The sequence below is a fragment of the Paroedura picta genome, chromosome 2, assembly GCF_049243985.1.
Source record: "Paroedura picta isolate Pp20150507F chromosome 2, Ppicta_v3.0, whole genome shotgun sequence".
Lineage (NCBI taxonomy): Eukaryota > Metazoa > Chordata > Lepidosauria > Squamata > Gekkonidae > Paroedura > Paroedura picta.
Window position 1 is genome coordinate 4,375,583 of NC_135370.1, and position 26,062 is coordinate 4,401,644.

The 26,062-nt window shown below is 49.2% G+C and overlaps 1 protein-coding gene across 3 annotated transcripts; it reads right to left on the reverse strand.

Moving 5' to 3' along the window:
• Positions 1–901: 901 nt before the first annotated feature.
• Positions 902–26,062, reverse strand: CMKLR2 (chemerin chemokine-like receptor 2). 3 transcript variants are annotated; one of them, XM_077319242.1, is made up of 2 exons: positions 25,728–26,062; positions 902–2,978 (listed from the first exon to the last, which is right to left on the reverse strand). In XM_077319242.1, the coding sequence occupies exons 1-2, from the start codon at positions 25,881–25,883 to the stop codon at positions 1,869–1,871; spliced, it is 1,266 nt and encodes a 421-aa protein (XP_077175357.1). In that variant the 5' UTR covers positions 25,884–26,062; the 3' UTR covers positions 902–1,868. The 3 variants fall into 3 exon arrangements, 1 of the variants encoding a protein (XP_077175357.1); XR_013227968.1 differs by lacking the exon at positions 902–2,978 and adding an exon at positions 21,521–21,960 and having other exon boundaries at positions 25,728–25,864; XR_013227969.1 differs by lacking the exons at positions 902–2,978; positions 25,728–26,062 and adding exons at positions 21,521–21,960; positions 24,593–24,690.

The window sequence follows — 26,062 nt, forward strand, 5'->3', positions numbered from 1 at the left end:
CTCAAGCTCCCCAAGAACCTCCGGCACATCCATCCCGTCTTTCACGTGAGCCTTCTAAAAAAAACTCCGGACGGTGACGTTTGGCACCCCGTGTTTTCCCCGCCAGCGCCCGAGGTCCTGCCGGGGGGGGAGCACCACGAGGTGGCGGATATCCTGGACTCTAGACTCCACAGGGGGAAGTTGCAGTACCTCGTGGAATGGAAGGACTTCGCTTTGGGGGACCGGGAATGGGTCTGGGCAGCGGACGTCCTTGCGCCCCGACTCACTGAACGTTTCCACAAGCGGTATCCTGGCCGTCCCGGGGGGTTGGAGAATGGACCTTTGGGGGGGCAGAATGTCGTGGTTCGGTCCTTGGTGGCTTGGGAACGGGACCGAACCCCGCCATCAGAGGCGCCCGCGATCACGGAGGTAGGGCATGGTGATCATAGGCAAGCCGGCAGCTGGGCGCCCCACCCGATCGTTGAGGTGGCAATGGCCGCTAAAGAACCTCAATGTCCCCCTCCACCTTTTGACAAGGGCCCGGAGATGGCCCTTTGTTCCAGGAAAATGGGCCATCAGGAACCCCGGAAAACCTCGCATATGTGCATGAGTCATGATTGTATCAGCATGTTCCCTCCGCAAGTACTGGGTGGGGCAATACAGCCTAAGGAGGTGGGTTTTGTATAAAAGGGAGCTTCCACCTGGAGTTCGGTGGAAGCTCTTACTCCATACCAGCGGACTCCACGTTGCTGAAATAAAGCTTGTTCCTGTTGTATCGTTCACCAGGCCTGGCGTGACGTTTTCTTCAAAGGGGCACCCTGTTTTTTCAGTTAGCAAGCGGGTTCCCGACAGCAGGTGGGGGGGGCACATTTGAGCCGTTTAGTGCATACGCAATAATACCCGTTCAATGAAAATCTACTCATTGTTCAAAAGCTTCCACATATTAGTTTATTAAAAACTTGGCCATCCATCCTAGAGACTCAAAAGTTATACATGGTCCTTCCGCACACCAAGCAGTTAAATCCAACCCTTATACTTTGAGTATAATATTATGTACGCCAGGCTGGTATGGAGCAAAAAAAAAAAAGCAAATAGTTATCTGATAGTTCTCGGATTTTCCATGATTTGTTTTCAGAAGATATCAAAAGTAAATCTGATTTACTGTTCACTGCTAGAATATGAGATGCAGTAAGGAGGCTAGAAAAGAGTATTTGTTTCTTGTGTTATGTGAACCTTCATTGATTTGACCAACTATTATACATGGCTAATAAGGAAATGCAGTCTTCGCTTGAGGCAGTATTTTGATTTGGGGCACCACCACCCCATGGAATGAAATGGCCTCCCAGATTTTATGCCATAATAATCTTCATTCATCTAGAATCTTGAGATATGGTTTGTTCATTAGAGCTGACAGCTCTGGATTGGGAAATACCTGGTAAATTGTAGGGTGGAGTTTGTGGCAGGACTTCAGTGGGTGGAGTTTGTGGCAGGACTTCAGTTTGTGGCAGGACCCCATTGATTCTACCTCCCAAAGCCACCATTTTCTCCAAGTCCCCTGGAGATGAGGTGTAATCCCAGGAGATCTCCAGTGGCAACTTGGGGCTTGGCATCTCTAGTCTGCCTATTTCTGCGCAAAGGAAGCCTGGCCTACAAAACTCAGGAAGCGAGGCTTCTGAGCCTCTAGAGAGGCAAGCATCAGCACCTGCTCACTGCTGTAATAGTAGCTTAAAACCCAGACACAAAACCCAGCTGAAATGAGTTTCAAAAACCCATTAGCCGGCTTCACTCTACCGGCCATGGGCCCGTAAATTTCATATTGTTTACTTTAAAATGCCTCCTAATATTTAGTCAACGAGTCCTTCACAAAGAAAGGCTGACGGCCAAATTACTCAGTGGTTTTGCTGGGTGGATTTTTCGCCCCCGGAGGTTTCGTACGGCTGCAGCCTCACAGAGCTCCAAACTTGTTCGTTGCCCGTTCCGGACCGGCTGGCCTCCATCAGTGTGTATTTCACTAACTCTGAAAACGTCACCCGAAAGCAGGACCGGAGCTTCTTGCTGAGCAGGACATAAAGGATCGGGTTAAGGCAGCTGTTGATGAAAGCAAAGCCGACGGCCACAGGAATGGCATCCCGAAGCAAGGTGTGGTAGTAATCATTATGGTGAATGGTCAGCTCGATGATGGTGAAGACATGGTATGGGGTCCAGCAAACGAAGAAGGCAACCACCACGGCCAGGACAGTCCAGAGAAGCCTGCTGGAAGTCAAGACGGTGCTCTTCTTCAACTTGACAAAGAGAAGGGAGTAACAAATGATCATGGTTAGGAGAGGGACGAGATAGCCACAAAAGAACCTAACCCAGGTGAGCACATGGTGTATCAGGGAAGCAAGGTTGCGGTCATGCTGGTGGAAATTATTGTAGCAAATGGTGAAATTGTCGTGGAAGGTGTGCGTATCTCTGAAATACAAGGCTGGGCTTCCGATGATGGTTGCCAAGATCCAAATGACGGTGATGAAAATACAAGTGTTCCCAACGGTTCTATATTTGTAGGAGTAGCCTGGATGAATCAGGTGAACATAGCGGTCAAGGCTGATGGCCGTGATGAAGAAGACGCTGGCGAACATGTTGAACAAGGCGACAAAGGAGTTGGCTTTGCACAGCCATTTCCCAAATGGCCAGTGGAAGCCCATGGACACGTAGGTGATGAAGAGAGGCAGGAAAAGGACAAAGATAAAGTCTGCAATGGCCAGGTTGAGGAACCACAGGGAAGTGACCGTCTTTTCCCATTTAAAGCCCACGATCCAGATGACCACTGCATTGCCGGGCACCCCTAGGAGAAAAGCCACACTGTGCAGCACAAGGGAAAGGATGTGTGCGTCGCTGAGCAAGGGCTGAGACGACTCCTCTTCTTCGTAACTCTCCAAGTAGTACGTGAAATTGTCAACATCTTCGTACTGCATGAAGTCGGCTGCTGGCATGCCGCTGGCTCTTTCCTTGGTGAACTGGGAAGACAGATGTCAGACTGTATTTAAAAGTTGGACCGAAACACAGGGAAACGGCATGCTTTCAAATAAATTATCGTTAAATGCACTTAGCACTGGCACATTATGACCACCTCACAGCATCTGCTGGCCTGTATGCAAAGATTAAGCAGTGCATTCAACTTTACTTCTGTCCAAATAGATATACACATTTGTTTTTGCTCACTTATGGCTACTCCTGTGGGGTTCTAAAGGCTAGAGGTGGTTTCCCATGCCTGCCTCCGTGCCATGTACCAAGAATTCCTTGGAGGTCTCTCCTGCTAGCCAGGGCCGACCCTGCTTAGCAGCCAAACTCTGATGAGACTGGTCAGAGCCTTTATACAAGCGGCAAACTGAAATTCTGAAATGAACAATTTCTTCCTAGTGCGAATGGCCAATGTCAACAGGCAACCAAGATCTCAAGATCTATGCCAGGGGTAGTCAAACTGTGGCCCTCCAAAGGTCCATGGACTACAATTCCCATGAGCCCCCGCCATGGACATCTGGAGGGCCACAGTTTGACTACCCCTGATCTATGCTGTCTGGTGATACCAAGTCCCAGTTGAACAGTCAACACTGCCCTCTAACAGTGTGCGAACCAGCTTGGTGTATTGCAGACTTCTAATCTGGTGACCGAGCAGTGATATCAGGGCTCTCTCAGCCTCACCTCCCTCACTGGGTGTCTGTTGTGGGGAGAGGAAGGGAAGGCGACTGTAAGCCGCTTTGAGCCTCCTTCAGGGAGAGAAATGTGGAATATAAGAACCAACTCTTCTTCTTCTTCTAAATAGGTCACCACTGGGTGGAGGAATGGGTTGTCAGGTCATAGATATCTGTGGGGCTTGGGTCCAGGCAAGAAAAGGGCTGCAGCCATTCAAAAGCATTTTGATGCTTTTGCTGATGCCAATTGCGATTTGGATCAGAAGAATCCCTATATTGGGTGGGATTCAGTTCAGAATTTTCATGGACAGAAGAGATCCCACCACCACCACCACCGCTATTATGTGACCCAGCTGCAGCTCCCAAACCTCCAGAAATGAATCAGAATATCTTTACTGGCATATATAAGACTACATAGTAAATTTAGACATTTAAAGGCTTACAGAATTCATGAAATCATGAGTATAATTTAGAATAGCCAACAATATCTTGGCTACCATCACAATAAATGCAGGGTCTTTATTACTTAATAGTGCATTAATCAGATGCTTCTCATGCACACAGAAAAATTTAATTGTCATCAAGTAACCCACTAAAGGATGTCACAGTTGAACAAACCTAGGATGTTCAATAAGTATATGGTACCGTGTGTCAGGAACATTCAATCCATATACACAGAATCACTTAGAAGAAGGAATTTGGAGAAATCTGCCCTGAGTTATATTTGAGGGGAAGATGTTTAAACGTGCTAACAGATATGCTCTTCTTAAAGGGTAGACGTCCAAAGATCGGAGGTATACTGGGATAATCTTATATGATATAGGGATAGGGATGTCCCAAAATCGGGGTGAGCATACACTGTTAGCAAGAGATCCCAATCACTGGGCATTGATGTCTTCCAACCACTGCATTATTAGCTTTGCAATAACTGCTTCTTCTCGAGAAATGCTGCTCCCTGGGAGAGAGGGAACCTCCAGGTATAGCACGAAGGTTAAGCAGGCAGTCTACAACACGAAGGGAGAAGCGGGAGGGGGGTGAAGGGGAGAAATCACCTTCCCTTTTACGGACAGAAATTGCTTGTGCAATCTAAGACCTTTCTGTAAACCACTCTGCAACTTGTGTGGGAAAGCACACAACAATACACAATATCTTTACACCGCTCCAGCAGAGCAGTATAAATAAAAGGCTAAGGGCTAAGTGGGAGGAGAGCGGGCAGGTGCTGTCCGTGATAAAAGCTTCGCGGCTCCTGATTCGCTCCTCCGAGTGGCACTCCAGGGCCAAGTGGCCAATAGGGAGCCGCACAAAGTGCGGCTCCCCATTGGCTACTTGGCCCATCCTAGGGACACTGTGCTGCCGACTCGCCAGTCCTCCCAGGCAGCCGTCCTCGCCGCTGCATCCTCCATACGGTGAATCCTCTTTGGAGGGAAAAGAGCAGCGCTGCCATGTCGAAAATGCGCAGCCCTGCTCTTTTCCCACCTCCCACCAACAGAGTTTGCCCACGGACAGAGGTGGCCGCCGGAGAGGAGGGTCGCCCCACGCCGCTGCGCCCAGGGAAAGCAGCAGGGATGCTGCGTCAAAGACACTCCCCCCCTGTAGCTTTCCCTCTGTCCAGCAACAGCCCTTGTCCGGGGAGCCTACTCCCTGCTACCCCCCACGTGCCTCCCTACCTCTTTCCCTCCCGTCCACCCTGCCATGGCTGCAGCCCGCCTCTCCGGCCCCCTCTAACTGCGCGCTTCCCACCCCAACCCTGCCCGTCCCTTTGGCTGCCCGTGCACCCTTCTCCCTGCCCCTACTCACCTTTCTCCTCTGCGCCCGCTTCGCCGCCTCTTGAGCCCACTCGTGGCCAGCTGGCGCCACAACGTAGGACTGAACCACGCATGCGCGGAGTGCCGCACATGCCTGGTGGCGCTCGCCATCATGCCCCCGCCTGGCCCGCTCCCAGGGCTCGCTGCACCGATCTACCACGCATGCACAGAGGTCCGCGCATGCCTGGTTGCGAGACCTGTCGCCCCGCCGCACATCACATACCCCAGCCCTACCCGCACCGCTTGCTGCCACCGCTCCACGCGACCACCAAGCCGGATGCTTCCCCTCCCCCGGTAATTCTTGGCCACCAGGAAGCTGCGCGCGCCGGCCATGCTCTGTCCATTTTTAGAAATGGGCTTTACTTCTAGTATTCTTAATATTTATCGAAGTTTACTACAATGCAAAGAAAGGTAATACTCTCCTACTTTCAGAACTGTGGTTCCTGGTGAAAATAGTGTTCAGATTATCTGCTCCGGTTGGGTTCTCTTCTACGTCTGAAAGAGAATCCAGAGGGCAAAAGTAAAAGCAACACTCAACGATCAAAGAGCAGAACAGTTTTGGGGGACAAATTCTTCAAGGCTATAACCTAAAAAACCAAATAACTAAATCAAGTTAAGAACAATTTCTCTACAAACCAGAAATCACCACCCATGGATTAAAAGCCTAAAGCTGATTATAAAATCCAAATACCTCTGAAGCATAGCTTAGAAAAGCAAACACAGAAAAAATCCCCTTCACATCCTACCAGCTGATCAAACCCTGCCCTGCCCAGTCTTGTCCAATCTCAGAAACTAAGTAGGGCTGGCCCTGGCTAGTGTGGCATGGAAGACCTCCATGGAACTTTCCAGAGTACTTGCACAGCCCTTGTCCATCATCTTTGGAACTTCTTTGAGGACTGGAGATGTCCCGGAGGACTGGAAGAGAGCAAACATTATTCCGATCTTCAAAAAAGGGAGGAAGGATGACCCGGGAAACTACAGACCAGTGAGTCTGACCTCAGTTGTGGGGAAGATAATGGAGCAGATATTAAAGGGAGTGATCTGCTAACATCTGGACGACAATTTGCTCGGCCCGGTACTTTTTAACATATTTATTAATGATCTAGATGAGGGCTTGGAGGGACTACTCATCAAGTTTGCAGATGACACCAAATTGGGAGGACTGGCAAATACTCCAAAAGATAGAGACAGAGTTCAACAAGATCTGAACACAATGGAAAAATGGGCAAATGAGAACAAGATGCAATTTAATAAAGATAAATGTAAAGTTCTGCATCTGGGTCAGAAAAATGAAAAGCATGCCTACTGGATGGGGGATACGCTTCTAGGTAACACTGTGTGTGAACGAGACCTTGGGGGATTGTAAACTAAACATGAGCAGGCAGTGTGATGCAGCGGTAAAAAAGGCAAATGCCATTTTGGGCTGTATCAACAGGGACATCACATCAAAATCACAAGATGTCATAGTCCCATTGTATACGGCAGTGGTCCCCAACCTTTATTAGGCTGGGGACCGGCAGGGCATCGGGCCGCGCCCGCGGGGACCGCGCCTGGGCGGGCCATGCCCACGCTTCTGGCCGCGCCCGCGGGCCGCGCCCGCACATCGAGCCGCCCCCGGCCGCACCCGCGAACTGCGCCCGCGGATTGGGCCGCGCCCGCGGATTGGGCCGCGCCCGCGAGCCACGCCCGCGGATCGGGCCGCGTGCGGGCGCGGCCTGCACGGGCGCAGGCCGGCCCTAATTCCCTCTTCCCGCCCTCCCGCAGTAAGTAGCTTCCCGGGCTGCAAGCTTGCGGCCTGGGAAGTTTTTTACTGTGGGGGGGGCGGGGAGAGGGAGCTGCGGCCCGGCGCCGGGCCGCAGCCCGCAGGTTGGGGACCACTGGTATACGGCACTGGTCAGACCACACTTGGAGTACTGTGTGCAGTTCTGGAGGCCTCACTTCAGGAAGGACGTAGATAAAATTGAAAGGGTACAGAGGAGAGCGACGAAGATGAGCTGGGGCCAAGGGACCAAGCCCTATGAAGATAGGTTGAGGGACTTGGGAATGTTCAGCCTGGAGAAAAGGAGGTTGAGAGGGGACACGATAGCCCTCTTTAAGTATTTGAAAGGTTGTCACTTGGAGGAGGGTAGGATGCTGTTTCTGCTGGCTGCAGAGGAAAGGACACACAGTAATGGGTTTAAACTTCAAGTACAACGATATAGGCTAGATATCAGGAAAAAAAATTTCACAGTCAGAGTAGTTCAGCAGTGGAATAGGCTGCCTAAGGAGGTGGTGAGCTCCCCCTCACTGGCAGTCTTCAAGCAAAGGTTGGATACACACTTTTCTTGGATGCTTTAGGATCCTTAGGGCTAATCCTGCGTTGAGCAGGGGGCTGGACTATATGGCCTGTCTGGTCCCTTCCAACTCTATGATTCTATGAACTCCAGGGGCTTTGCCACCTCTGAACATGGCTTGCCTTGAAAAATCTCACCACGAAAAAAGGACGGTTCAAAATGGGTACAACAGCAGTAAAAAGGACCTATCCTAGGCCACAATAAACAATTTCACAATGAATGCATTGACTAGACTGTGAGCCAAAGGCCACATATATATTATTTAAATCCTGCCAAGAAGAATTGAAGGACTTCATTACCAAACCTTAAGTTGAAAAACAACCACTGATGAAAACTCACTTGAAAACGGTTATAATCTGGAGGCCGTTTTGGTTGTTCAATTAAAAGACATTAGACACGTTTAGTTGCATTCATTGTGAAATTGTTTATTGTGGCTTAGGATAGGTTCTTTTTTCTGTTGTTGAAAAACCTCACAACAGGTTGTCAGAAATTGTCTGGTCCTTCACAGGTGCAGGATCTGTAGTGTGCATGACGGAACGAAATATGGAGAATGTCCTGCAGGGGACATCAGAAGAGCTTTTCATTTAAGCATATTTAGGCCAGGAACTTCCTGATATTTTCCCTCTGTGTCCTGATTGGCTCAGCTGGAGACTTCCTGCTCCTTTAATCAGACATCCTCCCTGCTTGCCTCCATAACAGAGAGCAGATAGGTAGGCCTCTCCCCTCTCCTTCTCTTCATAACAAAACTATTTTATTCTTTCAAGCATCCCGGTGCTGTACACCTCTTTTCATATTTAAACTCGGCCGACATCTTCCCCGACATCTGCTGACATCTGCCCCCAAACGCCTGAAGGGATTTTCGGTTAAACACCTTGAAGAAGTTCCTCACTTTTAGAGTGGTTCCTCAGTGGATTAGGCTTCCTCAGGAGGTGGTGGGTTCTCCTTCTTTGGAAGTCTGGATTCTGGAGATTCTTGGTGTGGGGGGAATCACTTGGACATGAAATTGGGGTCATTGTGGGTAGGCAGGTAGCTGTGAGTTCCTGCATATTGCAGGTGGTTGGGCTAGATGATCTTGGAGGTTCCTCCCAAACCTATGATTCTATGGTAACAAACAGGCCCAGTAAAAGCCAGGCAAGGAAAGTGGTTCTTGCCTATGCTCAGCTATGCCCCACCGCGTACTGAGTCACACCCACCAAGGGACAGCTCAGGTGAAAACCTGAGCCTTTAAGAGCATAAAGGTCAAAATACAAACACAACTTCAGAGGTTTTGTGCACCAAGCACTCCAATCCATCCTTTTCACATGTCTCTCAATCTCATGAAGACCAGCAAGACTACTGGACCTGTTGTATTATTATTGCTTAACTAGATATTAAGCCCGTTGTAACCAAAATACAGCGGGCGCTAGTGGTGTGGGAGAAAGAAAGAAAGAAAGAAAGAAAGAAAGAAAGAAAGAAAGAAAGAAAGAAAGAAAGAAAGAAAGAAAGAAAGAAAGAAAGAAAGAAAGAAAGAAAGAAAGAAAGGTAGGAAAGAAGGAAGGGGGGAAAGGAAGGGAGGACAAAGGGAATGCTGGGAGGAAGGAAGGCAGGAAGGGAGGTAAGTAGGTGCACTGAAAGGTGGCCTGGGCTGGAGGAAGTGAGCACGGATGGGGGGGTTGAAAGAGCGGGCAGGGGTGGAGAAGGCGAGGGGTGGAGAAGGCGAGGCGGGCAAGCGCTGGCGGAGGTGAGCGGGGATGGGGGGTTTGGAAGAGCAGGCGGGCGGTGGAGAAGGCGAGGCGGGCAAGCGCCGGCGGAGGTGAGCAGGGATGAGGGGGCTTGGAAGAGCGGGCGGGAGGTGGAGAAGGCGGGGCGAGCAAGCGCTGGCAGAGGAAAGCAGGGATGGGGGGAGGGTAGAGAAGGTGGGGGGGCTCAGCGCCGGCAGAGGTGAGGGTGATGGGGGGCAGGGAAGATCGTTCAGGGGTGGAGAATGCGGGGCACGTAAGTGCTGGCAAAGGTGAGCGGGGATGGGTTGAGCAGTTGGGGCCAGTGCGAGGGGGAGAAAGCGGGGCGGGTAAGCGGCGTCAGAGGGCAGGAGCAAAGTGTCGGGGGCAGAGTGTAGTGGGGACAGGGGTAAGGAGGTGGGGGGAAGCGAAGGGTCCAGTGGACGGGGTGCGGCTGGCCTGCAACCTCCAGGGCTGCATGGCAGGGTAGGGCGGGCGGCTGCCTACCTGCCTTGTCAGTGACCAGTCGCGAAATGGCGGCTGGCAGCCGAAGGCAGGCTAGGTTGGGGTGTGGGTGGTTTGGGAATCAGGCTGACATGCAGAGGGCTCAATTGGCTGGCGCGAAGTCAGTTTGGGGGCAAGGGGCCAATCTTTGCCCCTCCCTCATCCCGGACTGACCCCTTCCATATAGCTCTTAACCTTTTATGTATACCACTCCCGCGGAGCAGTGTAAAGATGTTACACAGTCACTTTGTTAATATCAGTCAATAATATTAATGTTATAATTGGTTATCTGTAAACGCTCTGCAGAGCAGTATAAATAAAACGCTAGGGGGTGAGGGGGTGGGCGCTGTCCGGGATGGGGGAGGGCAATGATTGGCTGCTGGCACCGGACTGACAAGAGGAGGGCCCAGTCGGGAAGCGCAAAGCGCCTCCCAATTGGGCCCTCCACTTGCCAGTCAGGGGCCAAGGGCCCAATCAGCGCTTCCCAACCAGCCCACCTCCCGACGTGGGCCACCTTCGCCTCATGGCAGCCATTCCTCTGCTGGCTGCCGAGAGGCGAGGTCGGCCCAGAGGCCCAGGGAACCTGGGCCGAGAGAGGAGTGAGAAGAATTCGCGACTGCCCCAGGAGCGGCTCCTTCCCCAGCCACAACGCCGGGAAGTTAGGCCGGGAGGCAAGCTAGACCGAGAGGGGGGTCCTTTGGGGCTCCGAGGACGGCAGTCATAGGCTCGTCTGCTGGTGGGCGCCTTTATGCCTCGTGGCCTCAGACGGCCCTGGCACTGTGGTTAGCACCATCAGCATCTTCCAGTGCGTCTTTGAAGGTCAGCTCCTTCTTCCCAAACAGCCAACGCTGGGCGGCCTTGTCCTGGAGGCCACACACAAAACGGTCCCGGAGCGCCTCCTCGAGATTGGAGAACTGGCAGTCTCGGGCAAGGACGTGAAGCGCGGCGGTGAATTCAGCAACTGACTCTCTTTCTCATTGTCCTCGCTGGTAGAAGATATGCCGGCACATGATCTCCCCTGCCTGTGCGTTGTAATGCTCTTGGAGACGGCGGAGGATCTCATCCAGGCCTGCGGTCTTCACGTCGATGGGTGCAAAGAGGTCCAGTGCTAAGTCAAACATGGCGGCCCCGCACGTGCTCAGGAACACTGCCCGTCTTCTTGCTGCATCGGTGACGCCATTGGCCGTGAGGAAGTTGTGGAAGCACTTTTCATAGCTTTGGGGGGGGGGGGCTGGAGTTGAATGGCTCAATCTGCCCCACAGTAGCCTTACTGTGGCGTGCGTCCTCTCTGCTCACCGGCCCGGCTTGAGCCATCTCAGCTAGCGGATGGTCCCCCCTTCAGACGGCTGGGCTCCGCTCCAGTGGCTTGCAACACAGGTCGGGTGCTGCTGGACTCACGCTTTTTAGCTGGCAGAGGGTCCCCCTTGGAGGGCGGGGCTCCGTCCAGATGTGTGCAGGAGCAGCTTCATTTCCCTTAGTATCCCATCCTCATCACCAGTGTTGTATCGTGGGTTCAGTTGGGAATAAGCAAGGCGCAATCGTGCATTACAGCTCTTTTTATTTCTTATAGTGATTCCAGGTTGGAAGTAACCATGCTGACTGGGGACTTGCCTGGACAAGCCCCCAAATATATACACAGGGGCAGAGGTGGACACGCCCTAGGCTGAGCCTTGATTGGATCAGCGAAGTCCCGTGGTTGGGAACCTGGCAGTTCATTGGCTGTCCTTCAGGGCTGCTTGGATCCTGCTCCAGACCCCAAGATCAGCCCTCTGCTGCCTCACATACACAACACTATTTATTAGTTTATGATATCAGAATAGATTATTCATCCATTAAACAAGGCTTTCTTTACCAGGGTTTTGTGAAATCCCGGGGTTTCATGGCGGCCTTGGAAGGGTTTTCCAAATGGGTGGGAGTTAATTAACTTTTAGTGTATTTTTTAAAATTGTTAAACATTTATCGAGTGATATCACCATATATGGGCATGTCGACCCTCTCCCCCTTCCCCAAATGGCCAATGATGGGCCTGGAGGGACTGGGAAGGGGAGGGGCCCCGGGTGGGCGTGTCCACAGCTCTGCTTCCCAACCATATTCTGCACAATTGCACCACCTCTGGGGTTTCTCGAAGCCTGAAGACTGTTTCAGGGGTTTCTGAAAAGGAAAAAATGTTGAGAAATAAAAAGTGAGCCTATATAGCCTCATTTACCCAAACAGAGGTGACGTTTTCCTTTCCAACAAAGTGAAAAGGATTTTGACTCACTGAAGGAAGTGAGCCCCTCCGTTTGTGAGGCCCAAGCCCGGTTCTTAGTTCACAGGGTCACCATAAGTCAAAAGCAACTTGATGACACATCACACCCACACACCCACAAAAGAATTTTGCTTCACTTTTTCAGGGTGTTGGTGGCAAATATAACAAAAATATTTTTCTTAGTATTTCAGCTGAAATTTACACATGTAATTATATTATCCCTGTCTTGGGAATGTGGATAACAGTACCACCCATATGAGTCATTAAAAAAAATCCACTGCAAACATGTAGAAGTCATCTCAACATCTGCAATGAAGAACCTTTGGAGTTATCAGTCAACAATCAAAAAAGGAAACACAAACCCAATCTGACTGTCAGAACCCTATTGCTCGAGCTGCAAAACATCGTAGAGGCAAATTCCTCTCCCTGCCGCCTTCTGTATACAATTCAGTATCACGCAGAATAGTTCTCATAATCAAAGGGTGATGCAGCTTACAGTGGATCCCTCTAGGCAGGAAGTAAACAGCCATAACAACTGGGTGGCTCAGAGCGTAGAAACCTAAGGCGGGGGGATGAGCAAGGCAACCAGGTCAGTTCCCTGCAGGGGATTCTGGGACTGTGGTCAAGCAAATTATGGCAGGAGTTGATGGTTACATATCACCATTCTTCTGTCAGCCATTTTATTCTCAATAACTTTTTAAACAAATTTTTAAACAGAGGCTAGATAGCCATCTGACAGAGAGGCTGATTCTATGAAGGCAAAGGGGTGGCAGGTTACGGTAGATGAGCGATTGAGATGTGAGTGTCCTGCATAGTGCAGGGGGTTGGACTAGATGACCCAGGAGGTCCCTTCCAACGTTATTATTCTATGAACCTTGTGAGGTAGGTTGGGCAGAGTGTGGCAAGCCAAGGTCATGCAGAAAGCTTCCGTAGCATAAGTGGGGATTCAGATCTGGGTCTCCCAAATGTTAGTATGGACAACTGGTCTTTAACTGTCATACATCCTCCACACACCTCCTTATTTATTTTTCTGTCTCTTCCTGGATTTTCTGTTCAATTGCTTCCTGCCTGGGAGTTCTAGGAACTCGGTTTATTTCATCTTTGGCCTTGATTTCCCCCAGGTGAAATATTCCCTATCTAGCTCGGATTATCCAAGTGTCACCTGCTAGTCACAAACTGCACTGTGTCACCTATAACCTTTAGATAAGCTAAGCATAAGTGGATGACGATTCACCTTCCAAACTATTAGACATTCAGAACCCTGCAGACAAATATGTTTCTGGTTTAAACTTTATTTCCAGCCTGCAGAGAGCCAATCCTCAGCAAAGAGAAAGGGCTGGGAGGTAGCAGCCCGGCCTATCTGGTAGAAAATTGTCTTTTTGAAATGATTAAGGCAGAGGTCACAGGAGAAGCTGTCCTCAAAACAATTTCTCCTGCACGTGGTTATTTGGAAGAGAAAAGAGGTCTCATCTTAGCAGAATTAAAGCACATCTTAGGGGAAAGATTTAACCCAACAGTACTTTGAGCTGTCACAGTAGTACAGGGACAAAGAGTCACCCGCAAGGTTTCCTTGTCAGATTGTTGGAGTTTTTAAAAACTCTGTTTGCCTACCAAGAGAATTATGGAATTACTGAGTGATAATGTTAGGATCACGATGCAGCCATATTTTAATAACAGTCAGGGGACAAACATTATTCGAGAAGCTGAACTGGGCTGTCGATGAAGAAAAAGAATCACAGTATAGAATGACAGAGTTGGAAGGGGCCATCCAGGCTATCTAGTCCAACCCCCTGCTCAACGCAGGATCAGCCCAAAGCCTCCAGGAGAAGGATCTGTCCAGCCGCTGCTTGAAGACGGCCAGTGAGGGGGAGCTCCCCACCTCCTTAGGCAGCCCCTTCCACTGCTGAACTAGACTCCTTGAATCCTAGAGTGGGAAGGGGCCATGCAGGCCATGTAGTCCCACCCCCTGCTCAGTGCAGGATCAGCCTCAAGCATCCAGGAGAAGGATCTGTCCAGCCGCTGCTTGGAGACGGCCAGTGAGGGGGAGCTCCCCACCTCCTTAGGCAGCCCCTTCCACTGCTGAACTAGACTCATGGAATCCTAGAGTAAGAAGGGGCCATGAAGGCCATCTAGTCCCACCCCCTGCTCAGTGCAGGATCAGCCTCCAGCATCCAGGAGAAGGATCTGTCCAGCCTTTGCTTGAAGACCGCCAGTGAGGGGGAGCCCCCACCTCCTTAGGCAGCCCCTTCCACTGCTGAACTAGACTCCTAGAATCCTAGAGTGGGAAGGGGCCACACAGGCCATCTAGTCCCACCCCCTGCTCAGTGCAGGATCAGCCTCAAGCATCCAGGAGAAGGATCTGTCCAGCCGCTGCTTGGAGACGGCCAGTGAGGGGGAGCTCCCCACCTCCTTAGGCAGCCCCTTCCACTGCTGAACTAGACTCATGGAATCCTAGAGTAAGAAGGGGCCATGAAGGCCATCTAGTCCCACCCCCTGCTCAGTGCAGGATCAGCCTCCAGCATCCAGGAGAAGGATCTGTCCAGCCTTTGCTTGAAGACCGCCAGTGAGGGGGAGCCCCCACCTCCTTAGGCAGCCCCTTCCACTGCTGAACTAGACTCATGGAATCCTAGAGTAAGAAGGGGCCATGAAGGCCATCTAGTCCCACCCCCTGCTCAGTGCAGGATCAGCCTCCAGCATCCAGGAGAAGGATCTGTCCAGCCTTTGCTTGAAGACCGCCAGTGAGGGGGAGCCCCCACCTCCTTAGGCAGCCCCTTCCACTGCTGAACTAGACTCATGGAATCCTAGAGTAAGAAGGGGCCATGAAGGCCATCTAGTCCCACCCCCTGCTCAGTGCAGGATCAGCCTCCAGCATCCAGGAGAAGGATCTGTCCAGCCTTTGCTTGAAGACCGCCAGTGAGGGGGAGCCCCCACCTCCTTAGGGAGCCCATCCCACTGCTGAACTACTCTGACTGTGAATTCCCCCCCCACCCCCAATATCTAGCTGTAAGCACTGAACGTGTAATTTAGACCCATTCCTGTGGGCCCTCCCCTCTGCTGCCAACTGGAACTGCTCCCTGACTTCCTCCAAGTGACAACGAGGGTTGTGTGCTTTGGCCGAAGCGGCTGTTTGTGCCAGAAGCAGCCAGCGATGTAGCATGGGAGGGGGGGCAACGTGGGTGCTGACTGGCGCGCCCATGCCGCCCCTCCCCCCCCACACCGTGGCACTGGCGGCTTCGGGCACAAACGGCCCCTTTGGCCGCTGAAGCACCCAACCGTAGTGACCCCCTTTCAGATACTTAACGGGAGCAACGATGTCCCCTCTCTGCCTCCTCTTCTCCAGGCTGAACCTTCCCGAGTCCCTCAGCCTTTCCTCCAAGGGCTTGGTTGCCAGGCCCTTTCCTCCAGGCCCTGGATCCTCCTCCTCACCCTCTTCTGCCCCCTCCCCATTATGTCCAACAGAAATGGGGAAGTGGTGGCTGGACAAAGACATCTGTATGTAGAACCTCAGCGTGAGACAAAAGTTGTATTGTCATTGAAGGGGAAAAACAGCAATTCCTTGTTGAAGGACAAAAAGGAACTAAAAGCTAGCAATGAAGAATGAACCGTGTGGAATTTTGAGTAACATAAGTATCACATACAGGTAGCAGTTAGCAGACTTCAGATTTGGGTTCTGAAAGTGTTTAAAAGTTCACGTTTTGTTTGTTCTTAAGAAATAAAACTCAACATTTTCTACACATCCTGCTTTTTCCCTCACTGGAGTGAACCACCAGCATTTTTAAAAAGAAAGGTGACAGAACATACCCACAATATTATAGACCAATAAGCCTGTTGGTCATATCAGCAAATTTGTATAGCAACATTCTGCTACATAAACTGGTTACACATCCCCATTCCTTCTTATTGCCCATGCTTCGGGCGTTAGTATAAAGACATCTGAATCCTTTTACTTTTGGTTCCCTATGAGCTGGCCTTGCCGGTTGGGCTGCCTCCGATCGTTTTCCTTCCATACACTCCCTATGTTGATGGTCTCCTTCCCCTAGTGGCTTTAGTTTAAAGCTCTCCTGATAATCTCCCCAGGTTCCTGCCAAACACATTCTTCCCCAGTTTCGATAAGTGCAGTCCATCAGGTGCTAGTAGGCCTTCCTCAAGAAAGCCTATCCCATGGTCCCAGAAACCAAATCTCTCCTGCCGGCACCAACTACGCAGCCAGTGATTCACTTCCATTATCTTCCTCTCCCGACGCATTCCTCTTCCCTTGACAGGCAAGATTGAAGAAAATACCACTTGTGCCCCCATTTGCTTGAGCTTCCTCCCTAGATCTTGATAGTCTGTTTTAATAGGAGCGATGGTATTCACGGACATGTCATTCGTTCCCACATGGACCATCACAAATGGGTAACGATCCGTAGATTTGAGGAGTTTGGGCAGCCGTTCTGAAATGTCTTTAATTTTTGCCCCTGGCAAGCAACACACCTCTCGGGTTAGGGGGTCGGGCCCAGCCACATGGCGATCCATTCCTCTTAGCAGGGAGTCTCCAATTACCAGTACTTTCCTTTTTTTTCCTTCTCAACACCATTTCCTTCTATCCCCATGGCCTCTTCACTTTGTCTTAGACTTTGTTTTGGGACCTCTCCTCTGCAAAGGTCTGAAATCTATTTTGGAGCTCTAAAGGGCTCGAGAACCCTCTCACTCTACGCCGTTGAGTCTTTTTCCTAACTGTCTGCAGAGGCTCCGTAATGAAGCCAATCCCCTTATCCTCTTCAGGACTGGTTGTATCCTCTTTATTCAGAGTTCCACAGCTCTGGTCTATGAACTCCTCCCCTTTCTTAATTTGGGCCAGAGTAATAATCCTCTCTTCTAAGCCCCTAATCCTTTCCTCCAGAAGTCTTACCAGCTTACACTTGGGGCAGATGTAGTCCATCTCGTCAAATACTTTCAAATAAAAATATTTGAAAAAAATCATCCTGGAGTATACATGGGCCACTCATATGTGCCACTACTACAGTCCACTCATCTCAGGCTGGCAGACACATTGATGAAGATTTCTTTCTCTGGGAGCCTCTTTCCTTATATTTTGCTCTGGGCAATGAAGCCTGCTGCAAACTTTTAATAACCGTTCCTGTTTCAGCCTTTTTTCTTCTCAGGAACTTCCTCATCAATGTGTTTCTTTTAACAGTTTGGGTTACTGAGCTGAAACAGCCAACGTTTTGTTTAGTTTTTATATTGATAATGTATGATGATCTTGCAATGTTATGATACCATTTTTACTCCTAAGCGGGATTCTGGAAAGCAGCATATACATTCCCTGAATTAATAATACCATGAAATAAATGACTATTTTAAAAAAAATTACAGGCAGGCATAATTTAGTTAGGTTGCCAAGTTGCAATCCAGAGATTCTCCCTGCATCATGAAAGAAGAAGAGTTACTTTTTACTTTCCTTGTCTATTAAAATTAAATTAAATTTTAAAAAAAGAAAGAAGAGTTGATTTTATGCCCCACTTTTCTCTACTAGCAGTTTACAACTGCTTTCCCTTCCTCTCCCCACAACAGACACCCTATGAGGTAGGTGAGCTCTGGGAGAGCTCTGAGAGAACTGCTCTATCATGACTGTAACAAGCCCAAGGTCGCCCAGCTGGCTGCATGTGGGAAGTGGGGAATCCAACTCAGCTTGCCAGATTAGAACCGCCGCTCTTAGCCACTACACCAACCTGGCTCTCCACCACTAAAATAGGAACAGAAAAAGGTTGGACTAACATCATCCTCTACAAGATGTTAGGGTTTCATTTTTTAAAAACACTTGCAAGGTTTATTTTAGGCACAGAAGGATTTATCAGTCCACCCTCCTTGTCTACTCAAAGTGGCTCTGACTCTCCCTGGAGCCTCCCTTCCCATCGCTCACCACTTGATCCTTTTTACCGGAGTTTCCAGGGATTGAACCAAGGACCTGCTGCATGTCAAGCAGAGGCTCTGCCCCTCAGCCAACGCTGTGCAACAACAAGATGCCATCCCTGCCCCCATTTGTAACCTGAAGTGCCTACAGTGGTCTCTACAAGCTACCAAATCTTACTTCACTCTTGTGGCCAGGCTTCAGAAAGCCCCCTGAGCTGAAAGAAGAAGAGTTGGTGTTTATATCCAGCTTTTCACCACCCAAAGGGGTCTTAAAGTAGCTTCCAATCGCCCTCCCTTCCTCTCCCCCCAATAAATGCCCTGGGAGGTGAGTGGGGCTGTCAGAGCTCTGATAGAACTGCTCTGTGACAACAGTTCTAACAGGACTGTGACAGGCCCAAGAGCACCCAGCTGGTTGCAAGTGGAGGAGGAGCGGGGAATCAAACGTGGCTCGCCAGATTAGAGGCTGCTGCTCTGAACCACCACACCATGCTGATAAGCAGGAGTAGTCAAACTGCGGCCCTCCAGATGTCCATGGACTACAATTCCCATGAGCCCCTGCCAGCATTCATTTGACTATCCCTGTGTTATGGGAAGAAAAATGTTTGGCCAACTGTTTGGTGCCGATACATGGGAAACCATTAGAGGCACTCAAAGACCTTAGAGAAATACTTGTCTGCCGTGTTTAATACCATTTAAAAAAACCCTTCAAGTGTGTACAGTCATAATGAAGTTCACACAAAATTAAGGGTAAAGTCTGATGGCAACTAAAGTGTTGAGGCCAGCAGGTGCCCCTGGAATTTAACCTTATCTCAGCTCTGTAAGATTGTACGCACTTGAAGACTTTTTTGAATTGTATTGAACACAACTGAAGACAAGTATTTCCTCAGGATTTTTGATTGCCTCAGACGTTTCACGTATCTTGCAACAGATGGGAACGGAAAACAAATCAAACTGCTCCAAAGGAGTAAGGGAGGGTGGAAAGAGCACTTACCAGATGAATTGCGTTGACCCAAAATGTACCTTGCATCCAGAGGTCCCCCCTGAGAGAATGGAAGTGTCGAATTCACTTCAGCAGCCCTGCTTTCCTAGCATTTCACTGTGGCTTTCTTTTTCCAGATAACGCTGGCCCTGTGATTATCTCCAGAAGTGGAGAAGAGGGAAACATTTTGTTCTGCTTACGGTGCTGCTTACAGAACTAAATCCCAGTCACAGGCTGAATCACCCTGCCGGGCAGGGGAAGAAGGGGAAATTGCGCATCCTCTTATGTAAGGTTAAGGACAAGAATCTGAACAGCAGGGTGAAGCCAAAGAAAATATTCCATAAGGCTCAACATGTTAGCCCTGGGCCTTTTCATGAAGTTTCATTTTAGCTGCAGCAAAAAGAAAAGGTCACAGGGAGCTCTTGCTCAGCAAAAACCTGTGCAAGGAACAGAGCATTACACATAGGTAGGGGCCTACACCACTGCAAGAACGCCATTCCTTCAGAGTAGGGGTTTGCACTTCGGCTCGGTTCAGCCACCTCGGCAATCACTGAAGCCTGAGGCAGCCAGCACCGTGGTGCAGAGAAGAGGGGCAGCGGCGGCATGTCAGCTGGCAGCCGCACGCAGGCACAAAGCTGTGTGCGGGCATGCGGCCACTGGCTGGCGCCACTGCCCCTGCTCTCCGTGCCGTGGTGCTGGCCTCCTACTTGCCGCTTCTGGTGATCACCAAGTAGGCCAAAGCGAGCCGAATCGCACAACCTTCAGGCATCTTCAGGACCATCCTCAAAGGCTCCAGGCCAGCCCTGGGGCTCCTGACATGGCATGGTTTCCCTGGGTCAGCTCTTACCACTCCAAGCAGGGCATATTCTCTAAAGCAGTCTCAGCTCCTGGCGCCTGCTGGCACCAAGCTATCCGCCATGGCCCTATCAATGCTGAGGAGTTACAGTGACCTAGAATCTCAGTCAAAACATGATTTCTTAGCAGGTCTATAAACCATTTCCCCCCACGATCCGTTGTACTTAAAAGGTTACACAGCAAACTGCATTAAAAGGTTACACGGAGATCTTGGTCTCCAGTATAGAATTAGCGCCCATTTCCCATAACTGTCAGATCAGCCCTCAGAAAGCGACTCAGAAAAAGGGCTTTCATGTCCGGCAACCCTCAACCTCCTTCTTCTGTCGGCACATAAAAGACCGCCCTCTTCAATGGGAGTTTGTCCCCATCAGCCAATGAATCAACTCTCAGGTCACTTCCGTCACCCTCTGGTCACCTTTCTGTCGGTGGGTATACCTGTGCAATGTGTGACCCTACCGATACGGCGGCAACGTCCCTCTGCAAAAGACTGCCCCCCCCGGACCTCAGTAAAACTGTTAAGCATTGACCAGTCCCCGGGTGATAAAAAGGTTGGGGACCACTGCCCTAGATGGTTGATATCATTTCCTTTATCCGTCAAACCAGCATCCCCCACTCAAGTGATTAACAAGAATACACTTTCTCAAAGAGTAGAGGGAATGGCAATTTTATGAATGGGCTGGATCACTTCAGTCTGCATGGGAGGATTCACGTAACTGAATGCTACTCCATATGGAATAAATTTCCCTGCACAAAGAATATTAGTCAGAAGTCTTGTCATCTAGATTTACCCTAATGTGTTAGCTTTCTACATGCAGGAATGTATAGGATCGCACAGAATGTAACATTCTGAGTAGCTCATCATGGGAGACCCACCTGCTGTGAGACAGCCGAGAAACCGGTTTGCCATCTGTCACAGGAGGGGTAGAGCCTGAGCACTGAATTTGGTTGTGGACGGGGAGCCCGCCATCACAAACTTCCATGAACTTTTACTGAGCTCACAGTGGTTCATGGACAGAGTAGAAACCAGAGGTTTAAAGGAGCTCTGTGTCTCTTTAAGACCCTGCTTTCTGTGGCTCAATGGTTTCGGGCTTTCTTGTGCAGTCCCTTTAAAGTTTTAAGAGACTATACAAGAAAGCTAGAAACAGCTAAACCATGGGGAGCAGGCTGTTCTTTGCAGCTCCACTGTTTTTGCAGCTTCCTGCAACTGCAGTCCCTTTCAACGGGCCACAAACCAATATGGTTCACCAGCAAACCTCCAAGTTCGGTTCATGGTTCACTTTTGAGGTTCGTGCCCATGTCTATTCAGCAGCCATCAATACATCCATCCATCAGTTTGCATTCAAGACAGTCATATATACAATCCCCTTTTTGAATGACCCATTATACTGAGCAGGTACAGATATGAACTCACACGATGCTCCCTTCTCTTGAGTTGGTCCATCAAAATTAGTTTTGCCTACTCAGCTCTCCAGGGCTGCGGTCTTCCACATCACCCACTTGCAGATCTTTTAACTGGAGATGCTGGGGGTTGAACCGGGTACTAAGCCACTTTGACAACATTCTTTGTTAAAGTGTTAACATTTTCAGAATGCAATCTTTCCCCCAGTGGATACATCCCAGTGTCCCATTAGGCAGCATCAGAAAGTCTGATGAACATGTAGCTCATTCAATAATGAACATCAAGACTCAAAACACCTTTATTGGCATAACAAATCACATAGATCAAAGAGAGACATGACTAAATATTTTTCAAAACTATGTTATTCCAGACATAACAAAATTTGTCCCTTCTGAGTTAACAGACAACGGTTTACTCTCCACATATTCCCAAGGACATCAGGAGTTTTAACAAGCTTTGTGAGATCCCTTTCACATCGTACAGATTTTATAATAAAGAACTTAGTTCTACATCTTGAATTTGGATCTGACAAATAATCCTGAATTACAGCTCGTTGGTTCAAGAAGTTTGGACAATCCAATCCAATATGAAATGTCTAGAAATAATGAACATTCATACATGTCAGACTTAAACGGGAGAAAACAAGGGAACCTTAAAGCATTATGTCACATCATAACAACCATCTACCATGTACCCAGCTCTGTTTTTCATTGTTCTGACTGGGAAAATACCAATGAGAGGATATTTCAAACAAGTATAAGTTACCTCATTTATAAACACACTGCTGCAACAAATAACAAAAAATATCTTCCACTGAGTGCCCACCACGTGCCTCAGACAGAAAAGAATGCTGCTAAAACCTGCCAAAACCACAGGTGGCATCTTGGAAGACAGGATGTCAACATTTTCCTAACTGGATTCTTGGAAAGCTCGGTGAAATAATGTTCATAATTGCGATTCAGTTTACTCTCATGACAGCATACGGTCACTTTCACGTTTGGTAACAGAGATAGATCAGGTTGCATATATCATAAAATCATAGAATCATAGAGTTGGAAGGGGCTATACAGGTCATCTAATCCAACCCCCTGCTCAACGCAGGATCAGCCAAAAGCATCCTAAAGCATCCAAGAAAAGTGTGTATCCAGCCTTTGCTTGAAGACTGCCAGTGAGGGGAGCTCACCACCTCCTTAGGCAGCCTATTCCACTGCTGAACTACTCTGACTGTGAAAATTTTTTTCCTGATATCTAGCCTGTATTGTTGAACCTGTAGTTTAAACCCATTACTGCGCGTCCTTTCCTCTGCGGCCAATGGGAACAACATCCTGCCCTCCTCCAAGTGACAACCTTTCAAATACTTAAAGAGGGCTATCATGTCCCCTCTCAACCTCCTTTTCTCAGGCTGAACATTCCCAAGTCCCTCAACCTATCTTCATAGGGCTTGGTCCCTTGGCCCCAGATCATCCTCATTACTCTCCTCTGTACCCTTTCAATTTTATCTACGTACTCCTTGAAGTGAGGCCTGTTGATACAACCCAAAATGGCATTTGCCTTTTTTACCGCTGCATCACACTGCCTGCTCATGTTTAGTCTACAATCCACAAGTACCCCAAGGTCTCGTTCACTCACAGTGTTACCTAGAAGCGTATCTCCCATCCAGTAGGCATGCTTTTCATTTTTCTGACCCAGATGCAGAACTTTATACTTAAATTGCATCTTGTTCTCATTTGCCCATTTTGCATTCCATTTTGACTGCTACCGGCCTTAAAATACTGAAATATGCATGTCAAGCACATAGGACTATATTAGCTATTGTGGCTTTCAAACAAGCCCTTTTGTGAAAAGTTTTTTTTATTACTCCACTTTTCACTGCTGAAAGGAGTCTCAAAGTCGCCTTCACTTCCTCTCTCCACCACAGGTACCCTGAGAGAGCCTTGATATTACTGAACAACAAGAAGAATGCTTATATGCCACTTTCTCTACCCAAAGGGCAAACTTAAATGGACTCCGGGGAATGGTAGAGGACAGGAAGGCCTGGAGGATCATTGTCCATGGGGTCGCGATGGGTCGGACACGACTTCGCACATAACAACAATAACAACTACCCAAAGGAGTCTCAAAGTGGCTTACAATTGCCTTCCTTTCCCCACAACAGACACCTTGTGAGGGAGGTGAGGCTGAGAGAGCCCTGAGATTACTGAAGAAGAAGAGTTGGTTCTTATATGCTGCTTTCTCTACTCGAGGGAATCTCAAGAGGCTTACAATTGCCTTCCCTTCCTCTCCCCACAACAGACACCCTGTGAGGGAGGTGAGGCTGAGGGGTTCTGAGATAAACTGCTTTGTAAGGACTCTGACTAGCCCAAGGTCAGCCAGCTGGCTGCACATGGCAGAGCGGGAACTCAAACCCGGGTCTCCAGATTAGAAGCCACCACTGTTAACCACAACACCAAGCTGGATCACACAGGAGTTTGCTCCTGAAGTCATGGTGCTAATTGTCTGTACAAAGCCAAAAAGGGAAACAAAGCCCAGCCTAAGTAGACAAGTTAGGAACCTGAAGGCTGAGCTACAAGGATAATTTTAAAATGCAAATATTTGTTGCAATAATGTGCACAAGTTAAAAATCAAAAACATCGATAAATCATGATTGTATACTGTATATCGTTTCATAATAGCATGTGGAACTGAGACCAAACGCATTTTGACCCAAAAGGTCTTCCACAAGAACTAATATATATAGTATAGAAATGTCTGGTTTGGAGCCCACAATTTAAAACAGAATTCCAAAAACTACCACTCGCTTTGTCCTCTCACATGCTACACCTGGCCTTCCATGAAGACAAATGTCTCTGCAGTTCTCTTATGTAGCTATGATGCCTTCATAGTCCCATACATGTGGTTAACCAGGCATGTGAGACCGGGAATGCACTCTTTAGATTAGGCTGCTCCTTTCAGCCACAACTTGAATGGGAACTCCAGCTACTTGAATAAATGCAAGTTAACCTCTTTTTTTGCGAGTTTAAATTCTCAGTCCTGGCACCGGCCTGATGGAACGCTCTTCCAAGCGAGATCAAAGCAATGCAGTACTTAAAACAGCTCTGTATGGTTTGTAAAATGGAGCTCTTCCACCAGGCTATGGTCAAGGCCTATACACACCCACACACCCCATCATTGAGCTGGCCGCCGTGCTAAAACAAAGAACTTAAGCCGCGGGGGGGGGGGGGGGGCACCTGGACACAGTTGGAAATGACTGGCATGGGAGCCAGCATGGTGTTGGGGCTTCTAATTTGGAAAGCCAGACTTGATTCCCTGCTCCTCCACAGGCAGGCAGCCAGCTGTGTGACCTTGGGCTCATCACAGTCCTGATAGTACTTGTCTCACAGAGCAGGCCTGTCAGAGTTCTCTCAGCCCCACCTCCCTCACAGGGTGTCTGTTGTGGGGAAAGGAAGGAAAAGCAACTGGTAGCCGCTTTGAGCCTCCTTCGGGTAGAGAAAAGCGGCATCTAAGTACCAACTCTTCTTCTTCTTCAGTAATCTCAGGGCTCTCTCAGCCTCCCCTCCCTCACAGGGTGTCTGTTGTGGGGAGAGGAAAGGGAAGGTGAATGGAAGCCTCTTTGAGACTCCTTCGGGTAGAGAAAAGTGGCATATTAGAACCAACTCTTCTTCCTCAGTAATCTCAGGGCTCTCTCAGCCTCCCATCCCTCACAGGGTGTCTGTTGTGGGGAAAGGAAGGAAAAGCAACTGGAAGCCGCTTTGAGACTCCTTCGGTAGTGAAAAGCGGAGTATAAAAACTTACTCCTCCTCCTCTTCTTGTTCATACTCTATAACCATACTAACAAAACACTTTCTTCCCTTTCCTCTCTGATAGAACAATAGCAGTGAACTTGGATGGTTTTAAATGTTATAAGTTGTTTTAGCCATTGTAAATGACAAATCCTTGCAAGCCACTCTGAGCCTTCATGGAAGGGTGGGAGATTTATTTCCTGCATTCAGAGTTTCTAAGACTTGGCAAAACTCTGCCGTATTCCCCCAAATATAAGGTGACCCGATTTCAACATTGGTAAAGCGGGACACCATTGACCGGGGGGGGGGGGGGTTCTTGATTAAAAATTTGGTCTATATGGAGCAACAAAAAGTTTCATAGAATGCAAAAATAGTATTGTAATATATACATATTTTTAATTTCAACGTAAGTACAATTTGCCAGGTGCCCCGAGATGTCCCTCCAAAAGCGGGGCAATCTGGTCACCTTCCCCAAAGAGCACCATACTCTGCCCCTCAAGCTTCTAATTTCTCCTCCTCAGCCCTCCCTCGTTTCTGCTCCAGGCTAAGGCACAGGATGCGGGCACAACCCCGGCAAACTTACCTTCTTCCAGGGGGTTTCCTGCCAGTGCAAACGCTTAGAGCTGCAACAGGCGTTGCGTTGAGAGAGCCTTGAGCGGCAGGAGGAAGGAGACGCAAGAACTGCCTGCTCGTAGGGAGGTTCCTCGGGCCTCCTGCCACTCACTGTCTGCCTAGCCATAGGGGGTATTTAGATGGATGTGGATGGGCGGGAGCTGGAATATTATGGGATTGGCAAAAGCCGCCCCCTGGAGACTCTTTCAGCTGGCCGTGCATATGATGAAAGCATCTGCAGCTGTCCTCCAACATGCTCTTTTGGCTGGAGCCCGGCTGCCCCCCCCCCAGCTCCAGCGACTCCTC